The sequence below is a fragment of the Plutella xylostella genome, chromosome 3 (assembly GCF_932276165.1).
Source record: "Plutella xylostella chromosome 3, ilPluXylo3.1, whole genome shotgun sequence".
Classification (NCBI taxonomy): domain Eukaryota; kingdom Metazoa; phylum Arthropoda; class Insecta; order Lepidoptera; family Plutellidae; genus Plutella; species Plutella xylostella.
The window spans coordinates 10,192,568-10,220,510 of NC_063983.1; the positions used below are offsets into that span (position 1 = coordinate 10,192,568).

Here is a 27,943-nt window from a genome sequence, read left to right on the forward strand (position 1 = left end):
ATTTTTTTTGGGGTCTCTACGTCTTAACTTCCATAGTTTGTCTAGCTAGAATGTCTGATTTCTAATCAAGAGAAAATATCCATCTCCCTTCTGCAAGTGCCAGTACCTACATACATTAGTAGTTAGTTCAACCCATAAAATGAACACTTCCAAAGATTTCATAAAAATCTGAAATTTATTTGATAAAATAAGTATAGTGCCACAAACTTATCTGTTCCGGTGACAGCTCAAATAAATCTCTAATATTTCTTAATTCTATAAGATTTTAAGTTTGCTCGTATTGTTATTTCGCTCTTGCGGTGTTAATAAACCCATCTAATGTTTTAAAATATACAATTCATTAGTAAGTAATGAGATATGGATCAATTAAGTTCGCTGTCACCGGAACAGATAAGTTTGTGGCACTATAAAATATACATCCTTACTTCTATGGTAAAAGGTTATTGCGCTAGTTCACTAACATTGCTTGTATTGGTCTTAATTTTTTATACAGCACAAGTCCTTCTCCACCTCAGACTAAAAACTAAGTCATACATAACTATTATATTCACAGGAATATTCCAAATAAGCACACCAAGACAAAACAACATTTAAAATATCTTTCAAAAAGATTTCTAAACTTACATGACAAGCTATCTTACAGAAAATGACATAATTTGTACAAAGATTGGAGTCTCAATACTAGAAAGGCAATGGTCACTTCAATTTGTAAATGGTTTGTGGGAACTTGGGGACGGCCGGCCGCTGGGCTGTGTCCAGGGCTTCCTTCAGATTCTTCTCAAATACTTTCTTGGCATCGCAGAAGCCTTGTTTGGTTTTACCAAAGGAATTGGGACCAGCAGATGTTGGAGTCTCACTGTAAAGAAAATAATAGTTTTAATTATCTGTAGAGGAAACAAAAATGAAGTAAATATAAATCATAAGTTTGCAGTATACAAAAAGTTATCTGGTTGGTAGGTAACTCACCGTCCAATGTTTCTCATCCTCATCCTGGCTTCAGCAGGCATCTCTTCAGGCTCATCATCATCCTCACTGTTGAAGACCGACGCCACCGTGGGCTTAGGAGCTACAGTTGACTTGGAAGCACCACCTAAGCTCATCTTAATTGGAGCTACCTGAAATGAAAATTTATCAGTTGATAGTTACTGTTTCATCATTACCTACAGTTCTAGCACTATACTAGTAATAAGTAAAGATCACATGCAAAGAGTGGTTCAGAAAACACAACTAACTAGGTGCTAGTACAAAAGCGGAAGAGACATCAATGCACACAAACCTTAGGCTTGCTAAAATCTATAGAGACCTTAGTGATGCGCGGCGGCGGCGGCGGCGCGGGGATCTCCTCCTCAGGCGACGAGCTGCAGCGCCTTCGGTGGTCTACAAGAGACAGTGATGATTATATTGGGGGCAACAGGGTGACCAAATGTTATGGTAGATTGGTAAGTTACCCATTGTAAGTGTATGGTGTCAAGCCTTACCATCGCTCAGGTCTCGTCGCCTGTCGGGCTCCGGGCGGCGGCTCCGTGCGTCGGGGGAGCGCGGCCGCGGGGACCGGGAGCGCTCCGGGCGGGCCCTCGGAGACCGCGACCGCGAGCGAGTGTGTTTGCGGGAGCCCTCTCTGCGCTCTCGCTCATACGGCCGACTCCTAGAATCATCACGCGTTGATCGAGACGACCCTGCCAATCCGAAAACACTGGCAAAGATAAATAAAAGTAAACGCTTCACACAAAATATCTATCGTTCTTTGCCATGGCAAAACAACATGCCACCTAGTTTTAGCGTTGATGAACGATAGTTTTATAGTAATCCAGTACCTTTGTCGTCACTGTGGTAGAAGCGACCGCTCATTTTAATTGTTATCTTGGATTTATTCTTCTTTTCTTTGATAATGTTATTTTCTACGGAAATGAAAACATTCAGTCGCTGAAACGATGGGTGGCCATTTTGATTTACTATAATATTTTTTTTATGGTCTATGGTCTGAATCGGTGTTACCAGTTTCTAAAACAACCGACGAAAATGAGCATCCGGTTTTGTCTCTCAGTGGCGATACGGTCCGCTATTCCAGACATGTGAACGGTATCCGACATGTCATATAGTGACAGTACACTGACACTGACAGCATAATGTTTATTTTCAAACTGACAGCAGACAGCCGTCGTAATCGACAAGGCGAGCGAGGTTATGTTTTCAAATATTAAAATTAATCACATAATTTGAAGACTTTTGTTCCATATTTATGTTGTGGTTTGTGAACAATGTTGTTTATCCCTCGATCAAGTCGTCTCTTCCGAGTTTTTAGTAACTATGCCTCCGTAAGATGCCGATGTTCGTCGACTGCTACACGACTGGATACTTTGAAGAAGAAAGTGGAGAAGGGGCCTGATTTGAAGGAATTTATTACTGGAACGACGTCCCTTACAACTTTAGACCCTCTCGATATACCATACTTGCCTAGTAGTTTCAAAACTGTGAGAAAACAGAAGGTGTACTTTGATGTGTATGGGTGTCAAATGAATTTAAGTGATACAGAAATTGTATGGTCTATACTTAAGAATGAGGGTTTTGAGAAGACAGAAATTGAAGAGGAGGCAGATGTATTTCTGGTGATGACGTGCGCTATAAGGGAAGGTGCTGAGAGTAAGATCTGGCACCGCTTAGACCATCTGCGGGGCTTCAAAAGACGGAGAGCTAATTCTAAACATAAAGATAGACAAGTAAAGATCGGATTATTGGGTTGTATGGCGGAAAGACTCAAAGAAAAGTTGATTGAGAAGGAGAAGTCAGTTGATGTTGGTAAGAAGTTTTTATATGAAATATTTATCCAATCAAAAACATAAATGTGAAATGAGAGCCAAGTTCAATATTAGGTATTATAAATGCCTTGGTTGTTGACTACAACACAACGACAAAAGAAGTGAGATCTAAATGGGTGCCAAGTTCAATGGTCAGTCCTGAAATTTATTTATAAGAAACAGTACGAGGGCTACACCGAAAAGATCGGGAATAGAATACTTAGGAATAAATTAGAGTGAAACCTTTTTGGTGTATCAAATGTAGTGTTTTTTCAAACATAATTCCATTTTCGAATTTAAAAAAAAGTAAAAAATAAAAGAGTATTGACCATTTGAATTTGACAAGTCGGTGTAAAAAATGGAGCTTACGCGGGAACATTTCCGTGCAATAATTTTTCACAACTTTCGTCGAGGTTTATCTCAAGAACAATGTCTCGCCGAGCTTGTTTCTATTTATAAACTTGAAGCACCAAGTAAAACGACTATATATCGTTGGTATTCTGAGTTTCGCCGTGGACGTTCCTCTCTTACCACAGTCCCTTCTACTGGTTGGCCAAAAACAGCGGTAACACAAGATAACATCGATGCTGTACGCCAGTTATTAAAAGAAGATAGACATGTGACATACGAGCAGATTCGGGCTTCTCTCAGCATTGGTATGACAGCCATTCAAACCATTTTACATGAAGAACTGGGTGTCAAGAAGTTAGTTTCGCGCTGGGTGCCCCACCGTTTGACCGAGGAACAAAAGTCGGCTCGTGTTAATTGGTGTCGATCTGCTCTGCAACGGTTCAATGGAGGCAGTTCAAATGCTGTCTACAATATCGTCTCTGGTGATGAATCGTGGATTTATTCATATTTCCGAAAAAAAACATCAATCGGCAGTTTGGGTCTTCGAAGGTGAGGTCAAGCCAACAAAAGTTATTCGCTCACGCAGCGTGTCGAAAAAAATGGTCGCTTCGTTTGTATCGAAAACTGGCCATGTGGCTACGATTCCATTACAAGAACAAAGGACGGTTACTGCTGATTGGTACACAACAGTTTGTTTGCTGGAAGTCGTAAGAGAACTTCGTAAAACTAACCCGAATCGTCGTATAATCCTTCACCACGATAATGCAAGCTCTCATACCGCTCGCAAAACAAGAACGTTTTTAAATATGGAAAACGTGGAGTTGATGGACCATCCTCCGTATAGCCCTGATCTGAGCCCCAATGATTATTTTACATTCCCAAGAATTAAAGATATGCTACGTGGTCAACGGTTTAGCGGCCCAGAAGAGGCGGTCGAAGCTTACAAATCAGCTGTTTTGACAGTATCCACTTCAGACTGGAATTACTGTTTCAATGATTGGTTTAATCGAATGAAAAAGTGCATTGAATGTCACGGAGACTACTTTGAAAAACAATAAAAGTAAATAATATTATGATATCTTTGTACTTTTTTCTATTCCCGATCATTTCGGTATCGCCCTCGTATAACATTATCATATCTTCTTATAACATAAAATTATGTATTGTAGCCCAAGGTCTGATTTGCCTAGTTTTTATACACCTACCAACGAATTATTATGTTCGAATTAATAAGAACCGATAAATTCTTGTTGGTTTAACTTGTGAAGGCTATAGGTGAAAACTAGCCAAGACAGACCTTAGGCTACAATACATTATTTTATGTTATAAGAAGATATGTTAATGTTATACTGTTACTTATAAATAAATTTCAGGACTGACCATTGAACTTGGCACCCATTTAGATCTCACTTCTTTTGTCGTTGTGTTGTAGTCAACAACCAAGGCATTTATAATACCTAATATTGAACTTGGCTCTCATTTCACATTTATGTTTTTGATTGGATATCATCACTTTTTGTTGGTACCTAAGTACATATACAAGTACATGTCCTCGTATTACGACCTACGGGGTTACGAGTACGAGGCTCGTAACGCCGTAGGTCCATTTATGTATAAGGACAAAATAAAAAATCGCATTAAAAAAAACTCGAATAGTCTCTAGACTTTATAAAATGTATAAACGATTTGACACCATCCGATCCGATTTGATCCGCGTTGATCCGATTTCATCCGATTGGTCCGATTTGTTCCGATTTGATCCGATTTTTCCATTTTAATCCGCGTTTATCCGATTTGATCTGATTTGATCCGATTTGATCCTATTTGATTCTATCCCATCCGATACGATCCGATTTCATCCGAATTCATACGATTTGATCCGATTGGATCCGATTTGATCCGATTGGATCCGATTTAATCCGATCCGATTTGATCCGATTCGATATGATTCGTACCTACCTATCCGATCCCATCCGATCCCATTCCATTCTATTTACAGCTATCTTAGACTAGTTAACATTTATATTATGCATCTCAAAGCCATTTCATAGTTTTCGCATATTATGATAGTATACTATAGTACCATAGATAGACTAATGTACCATAATAGTTTTGATCTATACCTACGTGAGTGAGTCAGTCAATGTTAAAAATTAGGTTTTTTGGACATTAATATCTAAATAACCGTTTGAGATACGCTCATGTAATTTAGAACACATATGTATCTCGTAAGTCTCAATATATGTGCCAAATTTCATACGTTTAAATTAAATAGTTTTTTATTTATGAGGGGGTCAAAAGTGTCTCGAAATGGTTCGTGTAATATTACACACGGTGCGGCTCGCCAGTTCTGTTTCTCGAACTTGGCTTGACACGCTACCGCGTGTCTAGATTATTTAAAAAGGATTATTTTATTCTGTAGTCATTATTATCTAATAATTATCCATTGCTAGACCTAAGCGTCTCCTGGTGCGTCATACCTGGTGGTCAGAGGATGTGAAAGAATAGGTTTAGTGGCTGGAGCAGGTCCTTATTCTGTATTTTTGCCTATTTGTCATTTATACCCCTAGGCTCAACATTTGGTTTTTCAGTAAATATAACCAGTTCACTACCACTTCAGCATGCTTGCAGAATATTTTCACTTACAATAATATTTTATTTCCAGTGGCTGGTCCAGACAGTTACCGTGACCTGCCTCGCCTCCTCGCGGTCACAGAGAGTGGGCAGACTGCTGTCAATGTTCTACTGTCTTTAGATGAGACCTACGCTGATGTTGTGCCTGTCAGACTTAACCAGGATAGTGTTACTGCTTTCATGTGAGTATACATGTATACATTGCGCATACATTATGAGCTTTGTCAGACTTAATCAGGATAGTGCTACTGCTTTCATGTGAGTATACATGATGAGCATACATTATGAGCTTTGCCTTAAAAAGTTTTCCCTTGGGAATTCTGGGATAAAAGATATATAAATTTTCATTCAAATCTGTTCAGTAGTTTTGTCGTAAAAGATTAACAAACAGACAGACATACACAGTTACTTCGCATTTATAATATTAGTTAGGATAGGATTAGGATAAGGCCAAAGTTTTTGTAAATAGTAATTAAGTTTAAAAAAGGGTACAAGAGGTAAATAGTCAGTATAATATATTTACTTCATTCAGATTTCATAACTTTTATTGAAAGTAGACTTTTCATACCACCATCCTTTCACCCACAAGCAAACAATAACCAAAGAAATACTTTCCCAGCTCAATAATGCGAGGCTGCGACAACATGTGCACATACTGCATCGTGCCGTTCACGCGCGGGCGCGAGCGCTCCCGCCCCGTGGCCTCCATCGTGGACGAAGTACGGCACCTCGCCGTCCAAGGAGTCAAGGAAGTCACGCTGCTCGGGCAGAACGTCAACAGCTACCGCGACACCAGCCAACAGACGTTAAAAGAACCTACTCGAATAGCTAAAGGTTTCACAACTGTGTACAAGAACAAGCAGGGAGGGCTGAGGTTTGCGGATCTATTGGAGAAGGTGTCGGCAGTGGACCCGGAGATGAGGATCCGGTTTACCGCTGCTCATCCTAAAGATTTTCCTGATGAGGTAGGTACTTGATGTCAGCACTGAGTAATTTCGCTTTACTATTGCTTAGACTCTTTAGATGAATGCTTTTTTATAACCTCTGCAGATAGAAATAAGTTAGATACAATGATAAATGGAGTTATGCTATGTCTCTCTGTCTCACTTACTCAAACTGCTGCTTTCTCTACGTGATTTAGCTTTAGACTCGATTTCCACACTGAGTGAAAACATTAAATACTTACGAAAAATATGTCGAAATTAGTAAGCAACTTATTCAAATCACAACTGTTCACGGAATTCCAGTGAATTCCTCTTCTACCTTGGCCTTTCATAGCACAAACTAGTTGAAAGCCCTCCTCCCCAATCCCCACGAATATCCTTCCACATACCCCGAATCTCCCATCAAAATGAAAGCAATGCTCATTTACCTGTCCTACAAGTTGAAACTTGTAGAGAGGGCTCTACAGGTGCTGCAAGTCATCTCCTCTACTTCCACATACCCACAAACCTGCCATCAAGCCTCATTTACCTGACCAACAACTTGAAACCCCCTCCCTACAGGTGCTACAAGTGATCGCCTCCCGCCCCAACATCAGCAAGCTGCTGCACCTGCCCGCGCAGTCCGGCAGCTCGGCCGTGCTGCAGCGCATGCGCCGCGGGTACTCGCGCGAGGCGTATGTGGAGCTCGTGGGGAGGGTCAGGGAGGCTGTGCCGGGAGGTGAGGGGACTGTTGTGAGGGATATTATTATGTTTAGCAGCAGATGTCTCGTCTGCACGGCACCATTATCGACATAGATAAATTACATTGAAATGCGATTAGCGATTTGATTGGTGGAATGTGCATTTAAGTTTATGTATTATCGATAAAGATGAACGTATACAAAGTGCAGTTCATACGTGACTCTTACGGCTTCTTTCGTGCACCCAGACCTTCTTCATCCAACACACATCCTCTAAAACAAATGAAGGAGACTAGACTAGCCTGTCCTTACAGCGGGTCTCTCGAAGGACAATTAATTAGATGTAAGACATATATGTATTTACAAAATGTAAAATATGATGTAATGTATCGGCAGTAAGGCTCTCACTTGTACAAAACATAAAAAGTTACGCTACGCATCCGCATACGATAGGTATTACCAGTGGCGGATTTACAAATTTGCCGCCCGTAGGCCATTAATATTTTGCCGCCCCTACTAACTTTTGAAATTCAATACGTTAGTTAATTCCGTTATTAGTACGATTGTGAACTTAATCATATTTCTGTCATTTGAGTTTGAGTTCAATGTTAACCTAAAAAGTTTAATTTGACAGGCAAATAAAAAACCCGTAAAAAGACTTTAAAGCGTAAAACATTCTGTAACTTTTAAAAAATCGATTTTAATCGTAGAACACATGTGATACAAAAAAAAATAAATTGAAATCGGTTCATTCGTTCAGCCCCCCTACTCTTGAAAGGCAATGTATTGCGTCTGTCTTTCGTTGTCAACATTAAAAAAATCATGTGTGTATTTGCAATAAAATTTATTATTTTAGAAAATTTTGCGCCGTTTAAAATTTCGGTTCAGAAATACCTTACCTGCTTTTTGTCAAAAAATTAATACACGTGATGTCCCCTCCCCCCTCGTGATGTTTCGTGTGGTTTTCCGTACCCCCTCCCCCCCTTTGAGCCTCACGTGATTAATGGACGGCCCCAAAGACTAAAAATACTTATGTAATCAGCTAGGTAATGCCTATTTTAAGAACCTAGAAACAAGAATATAATGCATACAATTTAGAAGTTATTTTACAAAAACGCCAAAAAAAACTTTTTTGGCCAAAATCTAAATGTTGCCAACGCAAGACAGACGCAATACATTGCCTTTCAAGAGTAGGGGGCAGCGGTGTGCAATGCGAAGTGCTATCCAAGTTTGGATATCCTAACTAATATTATAAATGCGAAAGTAACTGTGTCTGTCTGTCTGTCTGTCTGTCTGTCTGTTACTCTTTCACGCCAAAACTACTGAACGGATTTGAATGAAATTTGGTATACATATGGTCTAGACCCTAAGAAAGAACATAGGCTACTTTTTATCCCGGAATTCCCACGGGAAAACTTTTTAAGGCGGAGTGAAGCTCGCGGGAACAGCTAGTAAATAATAATATGCTCCAAATTCTGTTTTCGCAGTAGCAAAGATAGATATGTATGTAAGGATCCAGGATCCGGTTTTATCGAAATATTACAAAGCGTTTATAAATCGTTTTCGTATTTTATAATAGTAATTTATACATGGATGGTACAGATGATACACGTATAATTAATTATTAAAAAAAACTACTTATTTGCCAAATTTGCCGCCCCTCTCAATCTGCCGCCCTAGGCACTGGCCTTTTTGGCCTATAGGTAAATCCGCCAGTGGGCATGTAAAAATTCATTACATTCAATCTTTTCTACAAAATGTGAAATGTGACGTTACGTATCCGCAGTGGGCCTCTCCACGGACATGATCTGCGGCTTCTGCGGCGAGACGGAGGCGCAGTTCCGGGAGACCCTCACACTGATGGAGCTGGTGGACTACCACGCCGCCTTCCTGTTCCCCTACAGCATGCGGGAGGTGAGACCGACTACCTATACTTACTCGTTTTTTTTAAACTAACGAGTATTGAAATTGTTAAACTGCGTTGCTATTGTTCCTAACAATGACCCATCCCACTCTGCTAAAATAGGAAATGTGCGGGAGACATGTTGATCCCGTGAGGAAAGGCCCATTCCGAGGGGGTCTTAGTATTAAAAAAAAAAAAAAATTGGTCTTCTCAAAATAGCCCTCGTTTAAATTATTATATATATATTTTTAATTCAACTTAATAAATTGTAGTTTCCTGCATGACTCTTGACAGAAACATCGTCAATAGACCATTGAAATGAGTTTGAAATATACCTATAGAGCAATAGCTATCTAATAAGCTTACCCAAAACGTAGTGTGACTGCCTGTATTCAAATACTTATATACCTAAGTACTTATTTATCTTTTCATTGTTTCATAACAGAAAACAACAGCCTACCGCCGATACAAGGATGACGTGCCAGAAGAAGTGAAGAAAGACCGACACAACCGCATGGTAGAACTATACCGACGCAAGTGCCAGGCGCTCAACGAAGCTGAAATAGGCCTTACGCATCTGGTATTAGTCGAGGGAACTGTGAAGAAAACTGGCCAGATAATGGGCAGAAATGAGCTGTATTTAAAAGTGGTTTTCGATCAAACAGAGATACCCAGTGAAGATGGCGGTAAGAGGGGTATGAAGCCAGGCGATTACGTCGCTGTTAAGATCGTGGCTGCCAAGGCTTCGGTTTTAACTGGTGTACCTTTGTTTCATAGTAGTATAACAGAGTTTTACAGGCATATTAGTTGGGGAGAGAGGGCTTTAAGGGTTGATGATTGAAATGGGTAAAAGCTGGAAAATATTAACGTCCTCATTTAAAATGGCGGATGATTTCTCGGTAATTTTTGATCAAACAATGTAGATGATGAAGCTTTATCTAAGTGTTAATTGTAAATAATGGATAGGATTATATAACATATTTAATTAAAACAAAAGTTGTTTAGTTGTGACACTTCAAAAGTGCAGTTTTAATAAATCAATAAACAAAATCATACAAATATAAGTAATACCGAATTGTTTCATTCATTATGCGAAAATAATAAATATTAATTTTATAGTACATTTTTATGTGACAAGATAATCCTAGAGCTAGTTATAAAAATAAGAATAGTCTTATAACCTAATTTTTATTTCATTACTGTGAACACTTGATAAACTGAATGGCATCTTAAAACTTACGTAAGTATTAATTTTTATTTGTACTTTAATAAGAAACTGTTACTTTTTCAGTGCATATTGTGCTTGTAATACGATATCTAATGTTAGATTGATGTAAGTTTATTGTACTTTATTGCTTTGTACTGAATCTTCATACCTATTTGTAAACAGTAAAACTAATACCAATTTGCATGCAGGAGGAACACAAAATCATTGAAACGACTGAAACATTACATTCCACCAAAACAATGACTTAGATTTGAGTATTACTGTGTTACACTAAGCTAGACGCGCCGACATGACCCACCGCCTTACCATTCGGTAGTATGTTGACTCTCTGTCCAGATAAATTATCTGCGTCCACATGTCCGGACAGACTGGGCGAGGGCCCTTGCGAGCTTCCGTACACTTTAGTACTGTACCCCGAGTCATTGTGGGACTCCCTGTCCACCTGACTCTGTGTATCAGTCAAGTGGGTGTTAATAGCGAGCGACTGCAGTCGACTGTGCAACAAGCTGTGGTCGGGAACTGGCTTCCTTGGGTTGTACACTGGCGCACGGTTATCGTAGTAACCCTCTCGAAATGTCCCGTTTTGGTTCGCGATCTCCACCTCAGTGTTCTGGTCGAGATGTTCGCTGTAGCAGTGCGGGATGCGGCCCATCTCTCTCATGATGTGGTCCTGCATCATGGCGTCGAAAACCCCAGTCTGGTGCGGGTATAGAGGGTTCCGGCTTCTGGCTGTCGGTGGCGGTAGGCCCGGCTGGTTGTACCCAAGCTGGGGCTGGGGAGGGAGCCCGTTCTCTATGAGGTTATACGGCATCTGGTGGTGGACCCGGTTGGGGATCTCGTGAAAGTACGCGTCCTTCGGAATCATAGATCTTAAATCGTGGGGATAGATGTTTTGGTTTGGGGATTGAACTCGAGGGGCGGGCGATGGTGACTTGTTAGACATGGTCTCGTAGTTGGGTAGCGGCAGCGTCTGCAGCAGGTTGGTGTTCCGCATGGGTCCCGGCTGCGCGGAGCTCCGGATAGGATGGTCTTCTTCATCGCTGCTCTCTGAATTGTTCCCGTTGTCCTTCGGCGGAGTTTGGAAGGTTTTTCTCGTTGGGAAGGGGATGAGGTTGTGCAGGCTGAAGCGCTTGCTCTTCGGTGGTTTTTCTTTTAATACTGGCGCAGGTCTCAGCGGCTGCTGTGGCATTTTGAGGATCCCTGGACTGGGCTGTATGTTGACCGGCGAGGTCGGTGCATCGTGCATATCGGTGGGGGGTTTCCGGGGCAATGGCGGTGCCGGCTCAGGCGACGCGCATCTTTGTTGCTGCTCCACTTGCGCAACCAACTCTTGAACAGATCTTCTAGGTTCTCTATCAATTACTTCCGACATATTGAGATGGTGGTGATGGTAATTGCCTGGCTTTGGAAATTTTACGTATCCATCCTGGGAAATGTCTAAGGACTTGTTGCTTCTGGACATTGAATCCGATAGCTCCTTTTCGAGTACTCTTTTCCGTATATCGTCTGCTGTTTTTTGTAGCACTTGGCTTTTCCAAGGAGGCGCATTTTGGGAGATGCATGGAGGACTCCCAATGTTGCTTCTAGACCGTTCTCCCTCAGACTCACTTGTTCTAAAGTCTCGGTTGCTACTGCTGGGTGACTTGGTGTTGGATTGTCGACTAGAAGCACCTAAGCGGTCATTGTATCCTTGAATACCGACTTCCATAGACACTGGGGACTGGGATAAAGATATTCTATTGGATTTTACGTGTATCTCCGCAGTGACATTATGCTGTTGACTTTGGTCTTGAGGAATCGGGCTCGTGTGTGAGGAACTTCTGTGTGGAGACCTACTCGACATTCTTGGAGAGTCCAGCTGGTCACTGCTTCTAGAGTTCTTCATGAAAAACACTCTCCGCGGGCTGACTGGGGATCTTCTGCTATCCAAAACCTCTGTGCTCTTCGACGTTGCTTTCGTTTCATGCAGGTCATTGGAATGGCTTTCGTAATGTTCAGCATTTTTGTTGAAACTCTGAATTATTTTGTTTACTTTGTTCCATTCCTCAGTGTGTGCATCTAAGACCTCGAGACTCCTGCTTCTCTTTAATGGCGGGATGTCTAAGGATCCTTTAGGACTGAAGTCTAATTTCTTCACCCTTTCCGAAGCCCTGGTCATCATGCCTCTGGTCAACCAATGCTCGAGATGCTGATGTCTTTCCTTGCACATAGCTCTTTCGGCTGCTACAAATCTTGTCAACTCGGATATCTGGCCTTGCGTCTTCATTTCCAAATCTGTCACCTTTTGATCCAACTTGTCGTGGGCTCGGTCAATATGTTTCTTCAGATCTTTCTTGTCTTCATTCAATTTCTCCTCCATGTGTTTGAAGAATGGCGCGCAGTAGCAAGTGTAGCCGGCTCCGATCGGTCCCTTCTTTATATTTCCTGCCAAATCGAGGTAGTATTGCTCGCCTTTTTGTAAGGGTTCGGTGGGAAGCGAGCTCAACTTTGGTTTAGGAAAGTATTTCGGGTCCGGATAGTAATGGCAGCCGTACGGCGACCATTGGACTGGAACCGCTGGGGTTTCAAAGGTGACGTTTTTCTTCTTCTTTCCTTTGTCTTTTGGCTTTTTACTTGCATCAGGTTCATCAAGAGTCCTCTCTTTGCTCTTGTCTCTATGTTTCTCCTTCTTCTTCGCTTGTTTTGCGACAGGAGTGTTTAAGATACTGATGATTTCATCAAGTCCTTTTCTGGTGGCGATATCTCTAGCCGTCTCTCCTTGTTGGTTCCTCAGTGACTTGTCGCAGCCCGCCTCCAGGAGTATCCTGGTGAGTTTCCGTCGTCCCATGGCGGCGGCGATGTGCAGGGCCGTGTCTCCGTTCTTGTTCTGCTCCGAGACCCGGCACTGGGCGGAGATGAGGATGCGGGTGACGCCGGCGTGCCCGTAGCGAGCCGCCGTGTGCAGCGCTGTGTCGCCGTACTGGAACGTTACATGATGTCCAATTAGATATGAGCTTAAAACTCTAATGGATGGAATTTTATAACAGATATTGAAGGCAGGAGCCATAGGCAGACTCTAACTATGAACTTAATCAGACATAGACTGTAAAATACCACCTAAAATGTAAACAAAACAACTCACATTATTCTGAGCATCCGGCGGCGCGCCAGCCAACAACAGCTCTCTACACGACTGGTTGTGTCCGTTCTGACACGCGAGGTGCAGCGGCGTGAAGCCCCCCGCGTTGCGCGCGCACACGACCCCCGCGCCCCCTGCGCCCCCCGTACCCCCCGCGTCCCCCGCCGCTGCAAGAAGCACCAGGCAGCGGGAGTAGCCCTTCCAGGCTGCTTCGTGGGCGGCTGTGTTGCCGTGCTGTGGATGGAAGGGTTTGTATAAGGTTAGTGGATGAATTCGCATAGGAACTGGTAATGGTCTTAAAATCTATAGTCTGAAGTGGCTATGTGTGCATAGATATGCTCGTTTGGTTATTTAACTACCATAGGCGCACTGGACATTACACTGGTAGCCTACAATGCCTGGATAAGAAAGGACGTGAGGACAGACCATTGTTCTGCTCTATAGTCCAAATATATGTCTAGCCGCGGACAATTGATGCCTGATGATGATGACAATGATGGTAACTTAATCCTTTCGACCAAGTATTCAGAACGTAGTGTCAATTACAACATAACTCGTAACAATACTCACGACGACATCAACGCAGTCTGCTCTGGCCCCGTGCTGCAGCAGCAGCCGCAGCGCGTCCACGTGCCCGTCCGCCGCCGCGCGCTGCAGCAGCGTGCACCCGTTCTGTAACAACGCAACATATGTTACTGTAACAACCCAGGGAACGAAATATTGTTGTTACAATAGTAACGATACTGTAAGAAGGCAAGCAATGTTACTGTAACAACGCAAGGAACGTTACTGTTACAACACAGGTAACACACCACACGTTACTGTAACAACGCATGCAACGTTAATTGAAGGATACTCTTTGTGACGAAAAACTGAGTTTCGTACAAACTCTATCTTGTTGTATTAAACGTGCCGATTTCACGACACGACCGCCCTTGTTCGTTATTTTTTTGTAAGTATAGAGATGGTATAGAGTAACCCTCCTGTAACAAGGCAAGCAATGTTATCGTACCGATTTTCGAAAGTTATACAAGTATTGAAAATCCTTTGGGAAAGACCTATTGTACGATTTTTATATAAGTACTCCACTAAGTGTTTTGATGACCCATGGTGTTAAAAAATCTTTAAAACAACTAGGGCTCTTTAAAAACTGGTTTTAATTACCGATTAATCTCTATCAATCATAGCAAGACACTCCAACACTTTTAGTGCCTCATAAAAGGCGCCTACTTGAGCCAATGATAGTAAAAATCTCACTTCCTTGTGAACTTTCTAGAGTAATCTAGAGAATTGTAAACTACTCCGTAATAGTATCGTAAATACCCTCTATATTCGTAGGGAAACCTTAATTGTTAGGTTAGGGGTATGTTAAAGGTTAAATACAAATACGTATACCTACGTAGGTTAATTCATTCAAAGCTAATAAAATATCCGACAATTGAAAACTTGCCTGCTAATCCTAACGTCTATCTTCAATATAAAGACTTGTTTTGTTAACACGTCTCCGACTAATCTAATCTGTTTATATACCCCAGTCTGCAAGTGTCCATCGCTAAGTAAGCTAGTTAGCTACAATAAACCGGACTATACTAGGTCTAGACTAGAACTTAGCTCATTGTTTTTACTGAGTTTCCCTCGATTAAGTCATGTCATTTCATTTAATGTCTAGAGCTGGGCTTAGATCGATTTAGTATCCAATTATGGTTTGATTCTAGATCGTTTCAATAGAAAGCTATAAATTTGATAGGCGGTCGCGGACATGGCGGGACTAAGATGTTTGTGGCCAAAGTACCTCGAGGACGATAAATATAAAAGCTAGGTATTTCAATCATGTGTTTATAGATACACTGCAGGAGTACCTTTTGTTTCATTTTAACATTTAACTATGCCCTTTAAACATTTAATTTTGAACTTGATCAAATATTTACGTTTTTAGTTGGTAATATTCTGTTTCGCTGTTAAATGTAGTTAAGAACTTAAATATTGCAAAGTTTTTTTTCAGTTCAGGAGTAATTTATTACTATTGTCACTGGATCTTTGAAAAAATCTTTTTTTGCTTTCGTGCGAATTTGGCATAATAAAGAAGACTTACCTAAGCCATAAGTTATGTTTTTATGTTCAACTTAATCCGCTTTCCATAATGATCTTAGACCGTAGCCTATAATTTAAGGTTTAGTTAGCTAGTTCGAGGTTCAAGCCATAAAATAGGTACTTTTTGCTCACAAATGTAACGTTGACACTTTGAAGCGGTTTATAGAGACAGCCACTGGAAAAGTACAATTTATATACGAACAGTTTCGCTTTTGGTTTAATGCGGTTATACCTTTTTTGGAGCTACCTTATATTGAAGTACAGTGGTTACAGTATAAAGGAAGGTTGGGTTGCTACACAAGCACAGGTATTTAAGTAATAAATTCCAAATCAATAGGTTTGGTATTTATATAAATGGTCTGAAAACTGATCGCACGTTTGAAATATTGCTCTGTATTTAAGGGCATAGGATAGAATGCTTAATTCTTAATGATTCGGTAATGTTTTCTTTCCTTTTACGGGCCTACCTAAAGTCCATAAGAAATGAAGTATTTTGATTTCAAGTAACCTTACCAGAGATTTATGGTGAAGTCAGTCCATAGATAGGCCTAAGTAGATTCTTTGGTTACACTCGATGGAGCAAATAGAAAATAGAAATAGCTACCGCGTTAGAACAAGCTCACTTGCTGAAATTTATGAGTATAGAACAACGACATCGACAGGTATTTGCGAGGCTCTGAGGGCAGCCGTGTGGCGGGAAATGGCACATTTAAACTTATGGCGCGATAAACCTCCTACTTCTCTAAGGTAGAACAGAAGCGGGCGCCATTTTTTTTCTCCGAAGGTTAGTTGTTTACGATCTTATTAGTGTTAATGCGACTATGGAGTTATCGCTTTATTAACTGGCTGATCCGAGTGGTTATGGCGGGATCCCATCGTAAAATAATAATGAAGAAGTCGTATAAGAAATTATTTTTATACGGCATTATACAGGGTGTTGCAAAATTGGTATACTAAGCCGAAACCTACATGTGCAGCATGTTATATCTAAGTCCGAAACCGAAATCAAACAGTTTTTTTTTTCATAGTAAAAGTCACGTGACCAACAAAGTTTCTATGGAAAATGAATTTTTTTTTTCGCGAATTTTCAAATTCTGATTTCAGTTTCGGGCTTAGATATAACATGCTGCACATGTAGGTTTCGGCTTAGCATACCCTTTTTGCAACACCCTGTATATGTAGAACAAATTATCAAGCTCGTCGAGATCAATCATAAGAGTATGATCCCTGCAGAATAATAATGATGTGTATGATATTATAGTTACAGTTAAGTTAAACCATGTACCTACCGTACACCAATATTATTTATATCAGAACATGCTAATACCGAAGAGATAAAAAACCTGCAATTCGTAGCTAAGATCTAGATAGGTACCTCAACCAACTAAATAAAGCTACTCAAATGGATAGGAATTTAATATTTTTTTCAATTACAGTTTTAGCGGACTCGGGTTGTAACTACCGATGATGACAGATAGTTACTTTCCTTTCATTCGATTTTTACATTAAAAAGTCCTCTAGCCAGTCAACGACAGAGTTATTACTACCACTTATTGTTACCACTGGCAGTCAGTCACTTCTAATAGATAGGCCCTTACAAACTTATTTCGTCCTTTATAATTTTTATAAAGTGGCCCCTCGGCCCGGCGGGTATTTTAATTAACATGCGCCGGCGCAGCGCGTAGAGGCTGTTATAAAAATGTCATCTGGCAGGACTAGTCCTCCCTGTTATTATCATTATTCTGAAGGGCGCTTCTGCTAACTGAATATTACTCATTCATTGGTGAGCTTGTGAACAGTTCTTATCTTGGGTTAACGGGTTTAATAAACTTTAACTGACACTGTTTACCTTCTGATGTGCAAAAGAGCCTCAACGAGTGACTTTTCAACAAATCTACCTTAATACGTTCGATGCAGTACTTGGGCAGATAGCTACTGATAACCAATGGGATGGGACTAGCCAACCCTTTCAGCACGGTGACATAAGCTAGTCCACTTCCATCGAAGTAGAAAAAAGGGGGAAGTAATCTCGCTAACTAAAAAATTAGGCACAACAATGGCGGTGATATGAGAGTGTTTGGTGTGGGTGCGTAGGTGTGACACTTCGATGTCCAGTTCTAGTGTTTTTCATCAACAAGCTAACAAGAAAGATACTGAAATTTTTCATGAAGAACTTACAGCCTTGGAAGTCCCTTCGACCATATAATCAAAGGGAAGTCCCAGCCAAAACAAAGATGAAAAATCTAAGCTAGGCATATCTATCTATCTCTTACCATAATATTTCTTTACAAAGGGCTCCATTACGGGTTCCGCTCATCTCGCATAATCTTTATTGACCAAAACTCATTTCGCATAACTCGTATGGTCTAAACTTTTTTGGCCGAACCATCACTTTGCCAAGACGTTTGTGGCATAAGGCTCGTTTCGTCTAAAACTCTTTAGGCACAATCTTTAAACACCTAAGTTTCGTTTGCTCAAATTTATGTTCGTCTATACCTATGTATAATCTTGTTTCTCGTAATGTTATCTTAATAAATAATATATGATGTATGTAGTAAATGTACAAATTGTGGTATTTTTCTCCTACATCCCGAAAATCACGATATTGTATGATCAAAAAATCGAAAGTTAACGACCAATATAATTATTACAAACCCCATGAGATCGAAACCTTAAAAATAGGTGCGACGACGAGCAAAGCGAGGAGGAGCGTGTTAGGTGCACATGTTCATCAAAACCAAAGCGGAGCGCAGCGAAGCGGAGCGGAGCGTTTTCCAAACAGCGGAAACAATACAAGGCACCAGTTTGCGCTATGTAGGGAGACGCTCCGTCAAAGTTAAAGACAAACGAATATTATTACTTTGTATAAACCTAATAAACCTATGCCATAGCATTATTAGGCTATTCAAGATTTGGCCATACCATTATTAGGCTAAACAATGTTATGCGAAATAACTTTTTACTAAACGAGATTTATGCCATACGATTTTCGGCGTAACGAGACTTTGACCAAACGTTACTATGCAATACGAGATTAGGCAAATAAATCTTATGCCAAAAAAGGTAGAACCCTCCATTACAGCACGCCATACCTATCATGAACGCGGGCCACGACTGGGCACGTCTGTTCATAATATACACGAGGAAACTCGCGTACTCGCATTACATGAACCGTCACGGAATAATGCAAAAACATTCATGTCATTATTGTCGTATTGACGCATTGGTCGATTGTATACGACGTGTGAGGTCTAAGGTTTCATTTTATTGGTTTGTGCTAGAACTAAGGGCAAAAGGCTAGCAAGCATATAATTCTGTGCCTAAAGCAAGGTTTCGCATCGATGTTGCCAAAACATAAGAGTATTGAGATAATAATTGAGAAACGAATCAATGATAAGGTGCAGCTTTTTACAATGGAAAACCAAAAAACATCATCTACAAATTTATTACTACAGATTTACAAGCATGAACGTGTGTGGTGGCGATAGTATTTATAGCAATATTGCCACTTGATCATCCCTGCCTAAGCCATATGTTTATGTCACTACATATATTATGATTTAACGACCATGGATACATTTATTGAACATGGGAAAACTCATCCAGAGGACTTCTACTGCAAAATTCGATTTAAAAGTAAATTCTGTTAGCTCTACTCGTATGTAACACAAACTTACATTAAATCGTTGCGCCAATTGCGGCGCGGCTTTTATTCATAATACTCAAGATTTTTGACTTCACAAAGAAAATCTCGATATTGTCCTTTTCCAGGTATTATTCGCCTTAAATGACAATAGACGCAACCTAAGTTTGAATACAACGGTCGAATGGCAGCCACGTCGGCAGACCCCGTTGTCAGGGGGTCACTTTACATGACGAAAAACTGAGCATCGGAGCGCTGCTGCGCGAGCCACGACTCTATATCATTGTATTAAACGTGCCGATTACGCGGCAGCTTTCGTTCGTTCCTTTTTCGTCAGTATAGAGTAACCCTTCAGTGTCGACATTCGTACAACGGACCAGCAATCACGCGAAGAAATATTGCAGACGCGTAATATTTACGACTGATAATGTTGTGAGCCGTGTCGATGAGATGAGGCAAAGCAATCACACTCAGCTATTGTGCGTTTTGTATTTTAATACCCGAGTACTGTACCTACTGTGATGAGCTTGTATTCTAGAAGTATGTAGGTAATCGCAGACGTTTATTTGATAGTTAACTTTGAATGTCTTGTCATAAACTAGATGCACGTAGCTACTTCGGCATAAGCTACAAATGTTATTAACTATCAGAAATAAGGTAGTCATGTGCTTTTGTAACTTCATTTATTAACAGTAATGTATCTGAATAGAATCGAAATATTTCTATTGTTACAATCTTATGTCTCCTTAGTAGAGGTGTGTACTTACGAATTTTGTCCTTGGTGGGATCTGTTTCGCTTAGAGTAAAGTTCGCTAAAGTAACTGACCGTTTCTAAATTAACACTTTGTCAGTACAGACTATTTAGGTACCTGTGTATAAAGAGATTTATGAGTGTATCTAGGTACACACTACTTATAAAGCAAACAAGGTATGCGAAGTTCGAAACAAATGGTCCTTATCATCTACATCTGACACCGACCGCGACAGGCGTGAGTTTATGTTCGTATCATTAACTTCTTGCTTTCGGCCCCATCAAGGCATTACCTACTTATTTATTACAGCCTGCAAAAACAATGCGACTTCAGTATCCCACAGCGTCACGTCTCCGAAAAAGGCTTTCGCTATCTTAATGGCATAGCTGTCATATCAGGCCGAGTGGTTAAATGAGATCTAGGAACCTGGTGCTCAGGAGGTGGGATTCCTGGTGCCATCTCTGTAGGGACAGTTTCCAGGTATCTGTGGCTGCGGAGAGGACAGGTGAGGGGAGGGGGGAGGGGACGCGCATGGCGGAATGTGTTCGATTGTTACGCAAACGACCACGACTGAGCCCGCGGCGTATAGCTTGGGTATTCTGTGCTGTCCTTACGACTTTTAAAAGATGTAAAAAAGGAAGTTGTCTGTTTTCAGCGATGTCTTAAGTCGGAATTATGCATTTTACACACTAACACTATCACATTATAAGATTATGAGTTGGGAATATAAATCTGTTATATTTCAGAAATCGATGTTTTATTTTGTGTCTCTATAAATAAATCTCACTTAAATTAGGTTTTATGGAATGAATCTGAGATAAGCTTCAACATTATAATGAAGTACTTACAGTTACAGGTAGTTAGGTACCTATTATAAATATGTTATGACATAGTATGACTATGCATTAGTGAACAGAGCATGTTGTGCGGCAGTTACAACGACACTAGCGCTAGTGATGGGAAAATATCGATAAAATAACACTTGCACGTGATGTAGCACGATTTACGGTTTGTTGGTGCCTCGAACGTTGCTCGCCGTATTTCAGTTTGACATTCAGGACGCTTGCTTGAATTACGATGGCAATTATAATAGTTTAGATACATTTAAGGTATTTGAATAACCAAAGCAGAGCTTCGTAAATGTAATATTGGTGAAATGGTTATATTGCTGGCAATAATGTGCCTTTCTAATTTAACCTTTCTTTTCAAACTTTTACAAAAAATTCTAGCAAATGCGTAAATAATATCAATCGGTTTTAATCAAGAAGTCAATTTTACTTTGACGTCCCTACTCTATTTTTTATTTGAAACATAAAAATAATCTGAAAAAACTTGACTAAACAATTGACATTTGTCGCAACGGCTCGCACTCCACTAAACAAAGATGGTGGCTTGCGTCAGTTTCCCGCGCAAAAAGCACTTTGCAAGCGACACAGCCGGCCGGTGTTAATTAACTGCTTGTACAAAAACGTGAAATGCCGCGACGCGCGCCGTCTCGTGAAGCTACTAAACTGTTTGCACGTTTCTGAACGAACGGCCATTCTGTAAACTCGAGGCTTGATTGTAAATAAAGGCACAATAATCGTGCGCCATCCAAATGGAAGTGGCATTTGCTCTAATGTTGCTTTCAAACTAAGTATCTAAGTAAAGACCACTAAAGAGCGAGCTACACTGAAATCAACAGTTTTATCTAAAGCGAATAAACGTTTATATTATAAGGCAGAGCTTAAATCTGACAAATACTTGGGTTGCAAAGTCAATTTCTAAAGTAGCTACTATACATATTACGTACTTATACAAAACACCTTTGTACCTTGTTAAATGATTCTTAGTTTATGTTAATAATGATTTCTAAGTTTGGTACAAAAGTGTAAATTTACTTAAATAAAGAGCTGACCGTAAGCTCCGTAAGTCAAAAACACTAGACCATACAGTAGAGTTCACACAATTTGATATTGCATACCTAATTACGAAAATATTATTGTTATGCAACGAATCCTCAATACACTTGCGACCACAAAGCTAACCCAAATGTGTAATGACATCATTTACACAACACAGTATTACGATTTCAAACTCAGTCTATAAGTACCTATGATCTACTTAGGTAAAGAAATAACTGATTCGTTTGTGTGAAGTTGAGAACATACTTTTTAAAATACTTGCATAGTCAAGTATGAATAATAAATGTTCCCTTGAATAGAAAAAATATGTTTTTTAAAAAGAACATCATTAATATCATTACTTAATCATTTCACAGATAACAGATAAGCAAACACATTAATTTTAAATCGAGATTTTTGATCGTTGAATTCGGTAGTCGGTATTGGTCTTAATCACCGGCGTCATCATTTGTCAGTAACTGAGCAAAAATAAAGGATAGGATAAGGAAGTGGAGGGCCAAAGTATAAAAAGGCTGTGTCAATTTAAATGAAATATAGACTTGATGTACCTACGTAGATAAGAAATACTATAATATAGAGGTATAATTGAAAAAAAACCTAATACCGAAAATAAAATTTATCGATATTTCAAGGCCAACCAATAAATATGAAATGATGAATACATATAAAGATTGTTGATAGTTATATAATACATATAAAGATTGTTGATAGTTCTATATGATGACGTCATCCCGCGTGCATTCCTACACATCCAGTAGCTACGTTACCTCATTAGTTACCGGCACGTTACCCAAATGAATTTCACATACGAATACAGTCCTTATTTGAAATTTACGAGGGGTCATGTAAAAAAACGATGTGTATAACGGCTTTATTACTTATGTTGAGTTATAAAAGTTCAAGTTGAAATGAACATAAAGAGTTTTTGTAAAGTTATTCAAGTTTATTGCCGATAAAAATACCGAATTTTCCGTTTCAGCTGCCTGCCAGTGAAGATTTCGATAAGGTGTCTTATTTTTAATCTAGCTATGTCATAAACATAAAACTGATATAAAGACCTGACAAATAAAAAGACAATTATTCTGTTTAAATGTGATGCTACATCCGTATGACCGCTAGCTGCCAGGGTGATGTATGTAATGTCAACAGTTGACTTGCATGTTGCATGACATGCGTACTAAATTGGCACTAAATAACGGTACCATAGGTACAACGACAAGGATTCATCTGGATCTCAAATATATGTACGTACATGAGAGTTATCTAGCAACAGAATTTATGATAAGTACCGACTAACGACATAGTAGGTAAGGTATTTATTTGATAAAACGCAAACGCAAAGACAGTAGTAATCGACTCTAAGACATGATCCTCCTCCAAGATTGGAAGGTTATTGCCATAATCTCCACGCTTGGCAGGCGGGGTGGATTTAATTCAGTACCTATAATATCTTAGTATAATGCAAAGGCTAAAACAAACAAACAACATGTTCTCTATTGAACCATATAAAAGAATTCAACGTGCGCACTAAAAGTAAGTTCTGTAGCATTTTTTAAGGAGAGAAAGTATTTTTCCGATATTTTATTTTTAAGCAAACATTCCACCAATGACGGATAGGCATGCAACAAATACTTGATATATGGCATTATGGCGAGTAAACTGTGCCCGCGATCATTAAAAAAACTAGTTCGGTTACGCGACCGGTTTCAGAATGTCTTTAAGTATTTTTTTGTCATTTTCTCATTATTGGGTTTCTCTGGAAGTGATCGGTCCTGTCTACGACACAGAGTAGGCCCTGTCTCAGATATCATGTGTTTTATCTGTGATTCAGGGCTGTCACTGTATCTGGCTCATAGTCCTATTATGCTAATATACATAACCCTAACTTCCTAGGTTGGGAAAGCTGGTAAATATTGGATGTGAAGAGCCTTAAATCGTATCCAGTACCGTGCCTTTGGAATCGCTGCGATGCGCTGTTTGATCATAATTTATATTGGAAAGTAAGTATAAAACTTTTAAATAAACTTACCCAAGGGTATGTGTCCTGCCTACTAGAAAATGTAAACTTATCTCCATATCGATCGGGAGTTAAAATGATCGATGATGACATCGCCAGCCCTGCGCTACGAATAGCTAATGAGTTCGAACGCCGCCATTGAATGTCAAAATCTATATCAAACAAACATTACTTCTCGGTCTATTTATAACCGCCTTGGTACATGCTCTATAAATTTTCTTTTCAATCAACTGTCTAGCATTGATAGGTTATCATATACAGCCTTTATTCATAAATTTAAACCTCTATCGCAATCAATTTGAATGTGATAGAGGTTTAAATGATGTGAGATGTTACTTCTTCTTGCGTTTGCAGTTGCCCGCTACATGGTTTAATTGTCAACTCTAACGTGATTGTGATAGATATGATAATAAGACAATACGCAACAGGTTCCATCGAGCAGATTAAAGTCAAAATGAGCCAATAGATATGCGAGGCGCATTTCGAATTAATTTTTATATTCTTTAATCTCAGGCTTGTTATAAAGTGGTTTGTTTTTAATCTCATGTTGTGGAGTCTGTTTATTGGCCAGTGATTAGTTAGCGTCTAATTGAGATGGTATATACAGTGGGGGACCTCAGTCGTTCCCCTTTGGACTTGATAACCTTCTTGTTTCGTGTGTGGTAAGAGTTATATTTAATTTGGTATGTCTTCCACTGTACAATAGGGTAGATGGCTTGTTTGTACGCTTGTGTGTTTTAAAATTAATTATGAACATGAGCGGAGCATGTTGACAACTATGTATCAAGGTAGCGCCGCTTTGCAAGCACCTGATTTTCCGATAACTACCCACAATGTCAAATAGACAGCGTAAAAGCATCAGTACTCACCTTATAAAAGTACTCAGCTACTTCGCTTAAGTAAGTTGTACTTAACAAGCTTTTAAAAACCTTATCTCAAAATGGTATTAGAGCAGATAAAAATAAAATAAGTACTTAATTACAGACCCACATTACCATTTAAATGGACTTCCATATAACCGATGCGTTATAAAATTAATTAATAAAATAATTAGTATAAAGAACCGGTATTTTTGCCGTAAGTTTAGTTTTATGACTTATTTTGTCACCTTTAATTGATTTTATCACTTCGCAGCTCACTTATCTGTAGTTTTGTTAATTGAAACCTTTGCACCTTGCTGATTGTGTTATAAGTTAAAACTAATTATAAGATTGCATTAGGTAGTTGTCTTTCAGTCGGTAGATAATGTGCCAACGTATGTTTTCAGTTTGTCAGGGGTAGGAGTTTATTTTTATACTTTTTGGTTAATTTAGTCAGTTTTGATATAATGAGGTTTTTGTTTGGTTTGATTTAGTTTCTGTGTTTAGATAGGTAAGTACTGTTAAGTTCTTGTCCGGTTTACATAATCTGAAATAAATTCATTTCTTTACCATTTAATGAACTACTCAAATAACCTACTATATATTTTAATAAATTAAATAAGTAGGCCATAGGGCACTACCTACCTTAATAGGTAAAAAATATTTTCTAGGTCACCGCCGTCGTTTGGCAAGGTTCCCAAGAGGCTGGCCGCATTGCCCCGCTGAATGGCGAGGCTTATCCTTTGGGCAAGGTATGTGCCAGCCCTTTGGGCCAGCCCACTACTCAAATGGAATTCAAATATAAGAGGATTCTTGAGAACCTTAATCGTTGATGACACATAGAAAATCTAATTTAAACTCTATAATCATTTTATACCGCTATCAATGGTAAAATGGATTTCAATTAAGCTACCTATTAAATTCACTTGCCTGTCGCTGAAAGCATTCAGACTACCGATAGTAATAATATATATGAAGTAAGTAGGTACCTATGTATACAGTATAAAAAAAAAGACTATAGCGGTTTTCGTATTTATAAGCCTTCATGAAAGCGATATCCACTTAGATCCAATGACTTTATATGGTTCATAAAAGAAAGATATTATTTATCTTCTTTTAGTTCTTTGAAGGTCAGTATTTAGCAATATTTTTGTTTTTAAAGTACCTAACATCATATAAATTTACGCTTTTTATGCAAAAATAGACAAATAACAATTAAAACAGCCATGCAGCACACAGGCATTAGCATATGATAGTAAGATTACCCAATAGTTACACAGATAGGTCTAGATAATTCTAGTGGCAAAGGAACCCCGCATAAAGCCAGCTTCGTTCACAAACTGATTTATGGACATCTCTGAGGCCATGCATTTTAATTGAATTATTTATTATTTATCGACGTCCCATGTACTGATAATATACGCGATCGCGGTGGGAACGGTTATTGTGATTCTGCATAAATAGTTTTAATAAAACCTGGCTGGTAATAACTACACGCTTATCGATTAAAGTATAATAAACTTAGTATCGTACTTACTAAGGTTTTATATGGGAGAGAATGGGCGTAGGTTTATCAATTAGTTTTCGCACCGGGGTGTCTCCTGGCATATCTCTTGTCCGGTCTATTTTCGTTCAGAGTGAAGGAATGATTGCTTGTTTCGTTCGTTCAACGTGTCTCTCTCCGCTCCTTCCACTTATAAAACTAGAAACGCTGCGGGGTGCTGATGTATTGGTTTGTGTATTAATTTATAGAGGATTTAAATGAGAGAGAATGTGAAATTTATTCTTGGTTATAAAAGGACCTAGTATTGTAGTAATTATTATACAGGATGTCATCAATGCAAAAATCTTTTATATAGGGTTAATTATGTTTCGGGAGGTTTATAGAAGCTATTCGGGTGTATTTTTATGAATCTATACATATAATACTATACTTGTTTATAGCGGTTGCTCTAGAAAGCTCCAGTAGAGACGCACAAAGAGATAGATTAGGGTCAAAGCTTCTGCCCGACCATCGACCCCGCCTCTGTGTGAATAATTCTGACACCTGATCATTGTGGTGCTCGTCTGATGATAAAATATGTACGAGTAAGTAGGAGGTTATGGTTATGTAAGTAGTTATTAATAAAACTTCTTGATAGTATAAGTACTTACCTACTATTAGAATTAGAATAGTCCGGATTAAATTAACTATTTTATCTCTCTAGTACCTAAGTATAATAAGAACACCGAGGATTGGACCTGTTCTACCCAAAAACTAACCGTTCGGAAATTCTTTTTAAAATTATTCTAACTATTTTCTTCAAATTGCGGGTCTAAAGTTGTCTATACTCTATGCTATTTATAATTAATCTTCTCCTGATCGTCCATTTAGGGTGACTGCGAGCTCATCTCTCTCTTACGCTGTTTTTAATATGCTGCGGATTTTATCACGCACGCGGGATTTCTCCGCACGCGTATTTATTGTAATTATTGAAATACGCACGCGGGATGCGGGAAAATGGCGTGCGATCCCGTATGATTGATGAAATCCGCACTATATTAAACAGCCTTATGTCTACACCTTCTGCATGTCCCACCGAGATACCACCATCGTATGCCGTACCTCATCAGCAGCATCTCGGAGCTTGGGGTCAGCCCGCAGCAGTGAGGCGAGGCGCGCCGCGTCGCCGCGCGAGGCAGCCTCCAGCGCCGCCGCGGCCCCCGCCATGCACTCACACCATCACTGGAACAGGACAAATGTATTTTAGAGACATTCATACAAAAGTCAGTAGAGATACAAATATTTTGTAGAGACAAATGTCTTGTAGACTAATGGATACACAGATCAGTGAAGATGAAAATGTAAAAATACTGAGTTCGATTTTTTTACTGAAGTATCGACCGGCTTAAACACTTTTCTATGAAGAAAATTTTGCGTATGTTTCGCGAGTAATAATATAACTAAATAAATATGTGGGGACTTAGTTTGCCAGTAACCAGTCATTTTATTTTTTACAGGAGATGGCCATAAAGTTTGTGTG

The 27,943-nt window shown here is 39.5% G+C and overlaps 3 protein-coding genes across 4 annotated transcripts in view; 1 reads left to right on the forward strand and 2 right to left on the reverse strand.

The window, feature by feature from the left end:
- Positions 1-581: 581 nt before the first annotated feature.
- On the reverse strand, positions 582-1,954 carry LOC105395369 (PEST proteolytic signal-containing nuclear protein). The gene is made up of 5 exons (XM_038117299.2): positions 1,815-1,954; positions 1,479-1,676; positions 1,304-1,377; positions 967-1,115; positions 582-856 (listed from the first exon to the last, which is right to left on the reverse strand). The coding sequence occupies exons 1-5, from the start codon at positions 1,846-1,848 to the stop codon at positions 697-699; spliced, it is 615 nt and encodes a 204-aa protein (XP_037973227.2). The 5' UTR covers positions 1,849-1,954; the 3' UTR covers positions 582-696.
- Positions 1,955-2,156: 202 nt separating this feature from the next.
- Positions 2,157-10,366, forward strand: LOC105395372 (mitochondrial tRNA methylthiotransferase CDK5RAP1). Its single transcript, XM_038117018.2, has 6 exons — positions 2,157-2,796; positions 5,812-5,962; positions 6,400-6,745; positions 7,286-7,442; positions 9,191-9,318; positions 9,753-10,366. The coding sequence occupies exons 1-6, from the start codon at positions 2,259-2,261 to the stop codon at positions 10,146-10,148; spliced, it is 1,716 nt and encodes a 571-aa protein (XP_037972946.2). The 5' UTR covers positions 2,157-2,258; the 3' UTR covers positions 10,149-10,366.
- The window catches only part of LOC105384971, a 36,582-nt gene continuing 19,000 nt past the window's right edge, over positions 10,362-27,943 (reverse strand). Inside the window, exons 2-5 of one of the 2 annotated variants that reach the window (XM_048625919.1) lie at positions 27,526-27,645; positions 14,224-14,325; positions 13,657-13,887; positions 10,362-13,494 (exon numbers count right to left, since the gene is read on the reverse strand). In XM_048625919.1, coding sequence (XP_048481876.1) covers positions 10,801-13,494; positions 13,657-13,887; positions 14,224-14,325; positions 27,526-27,630 — 3,132 coding nt within the window. In that variant the 5' untranslated portion in view covers positions 27,631-27,645 and the 3' untranslated portion in view covers positions 10,362-10,800. The remainder of the gene's footprint in view (positions 13,495-13,656; positions 13,888-14,223; positions 14,326-27,525; positions 27,646-27,943) is intronic. The other variant, XM_048625916.1, reaches the window with a different exon arrangement.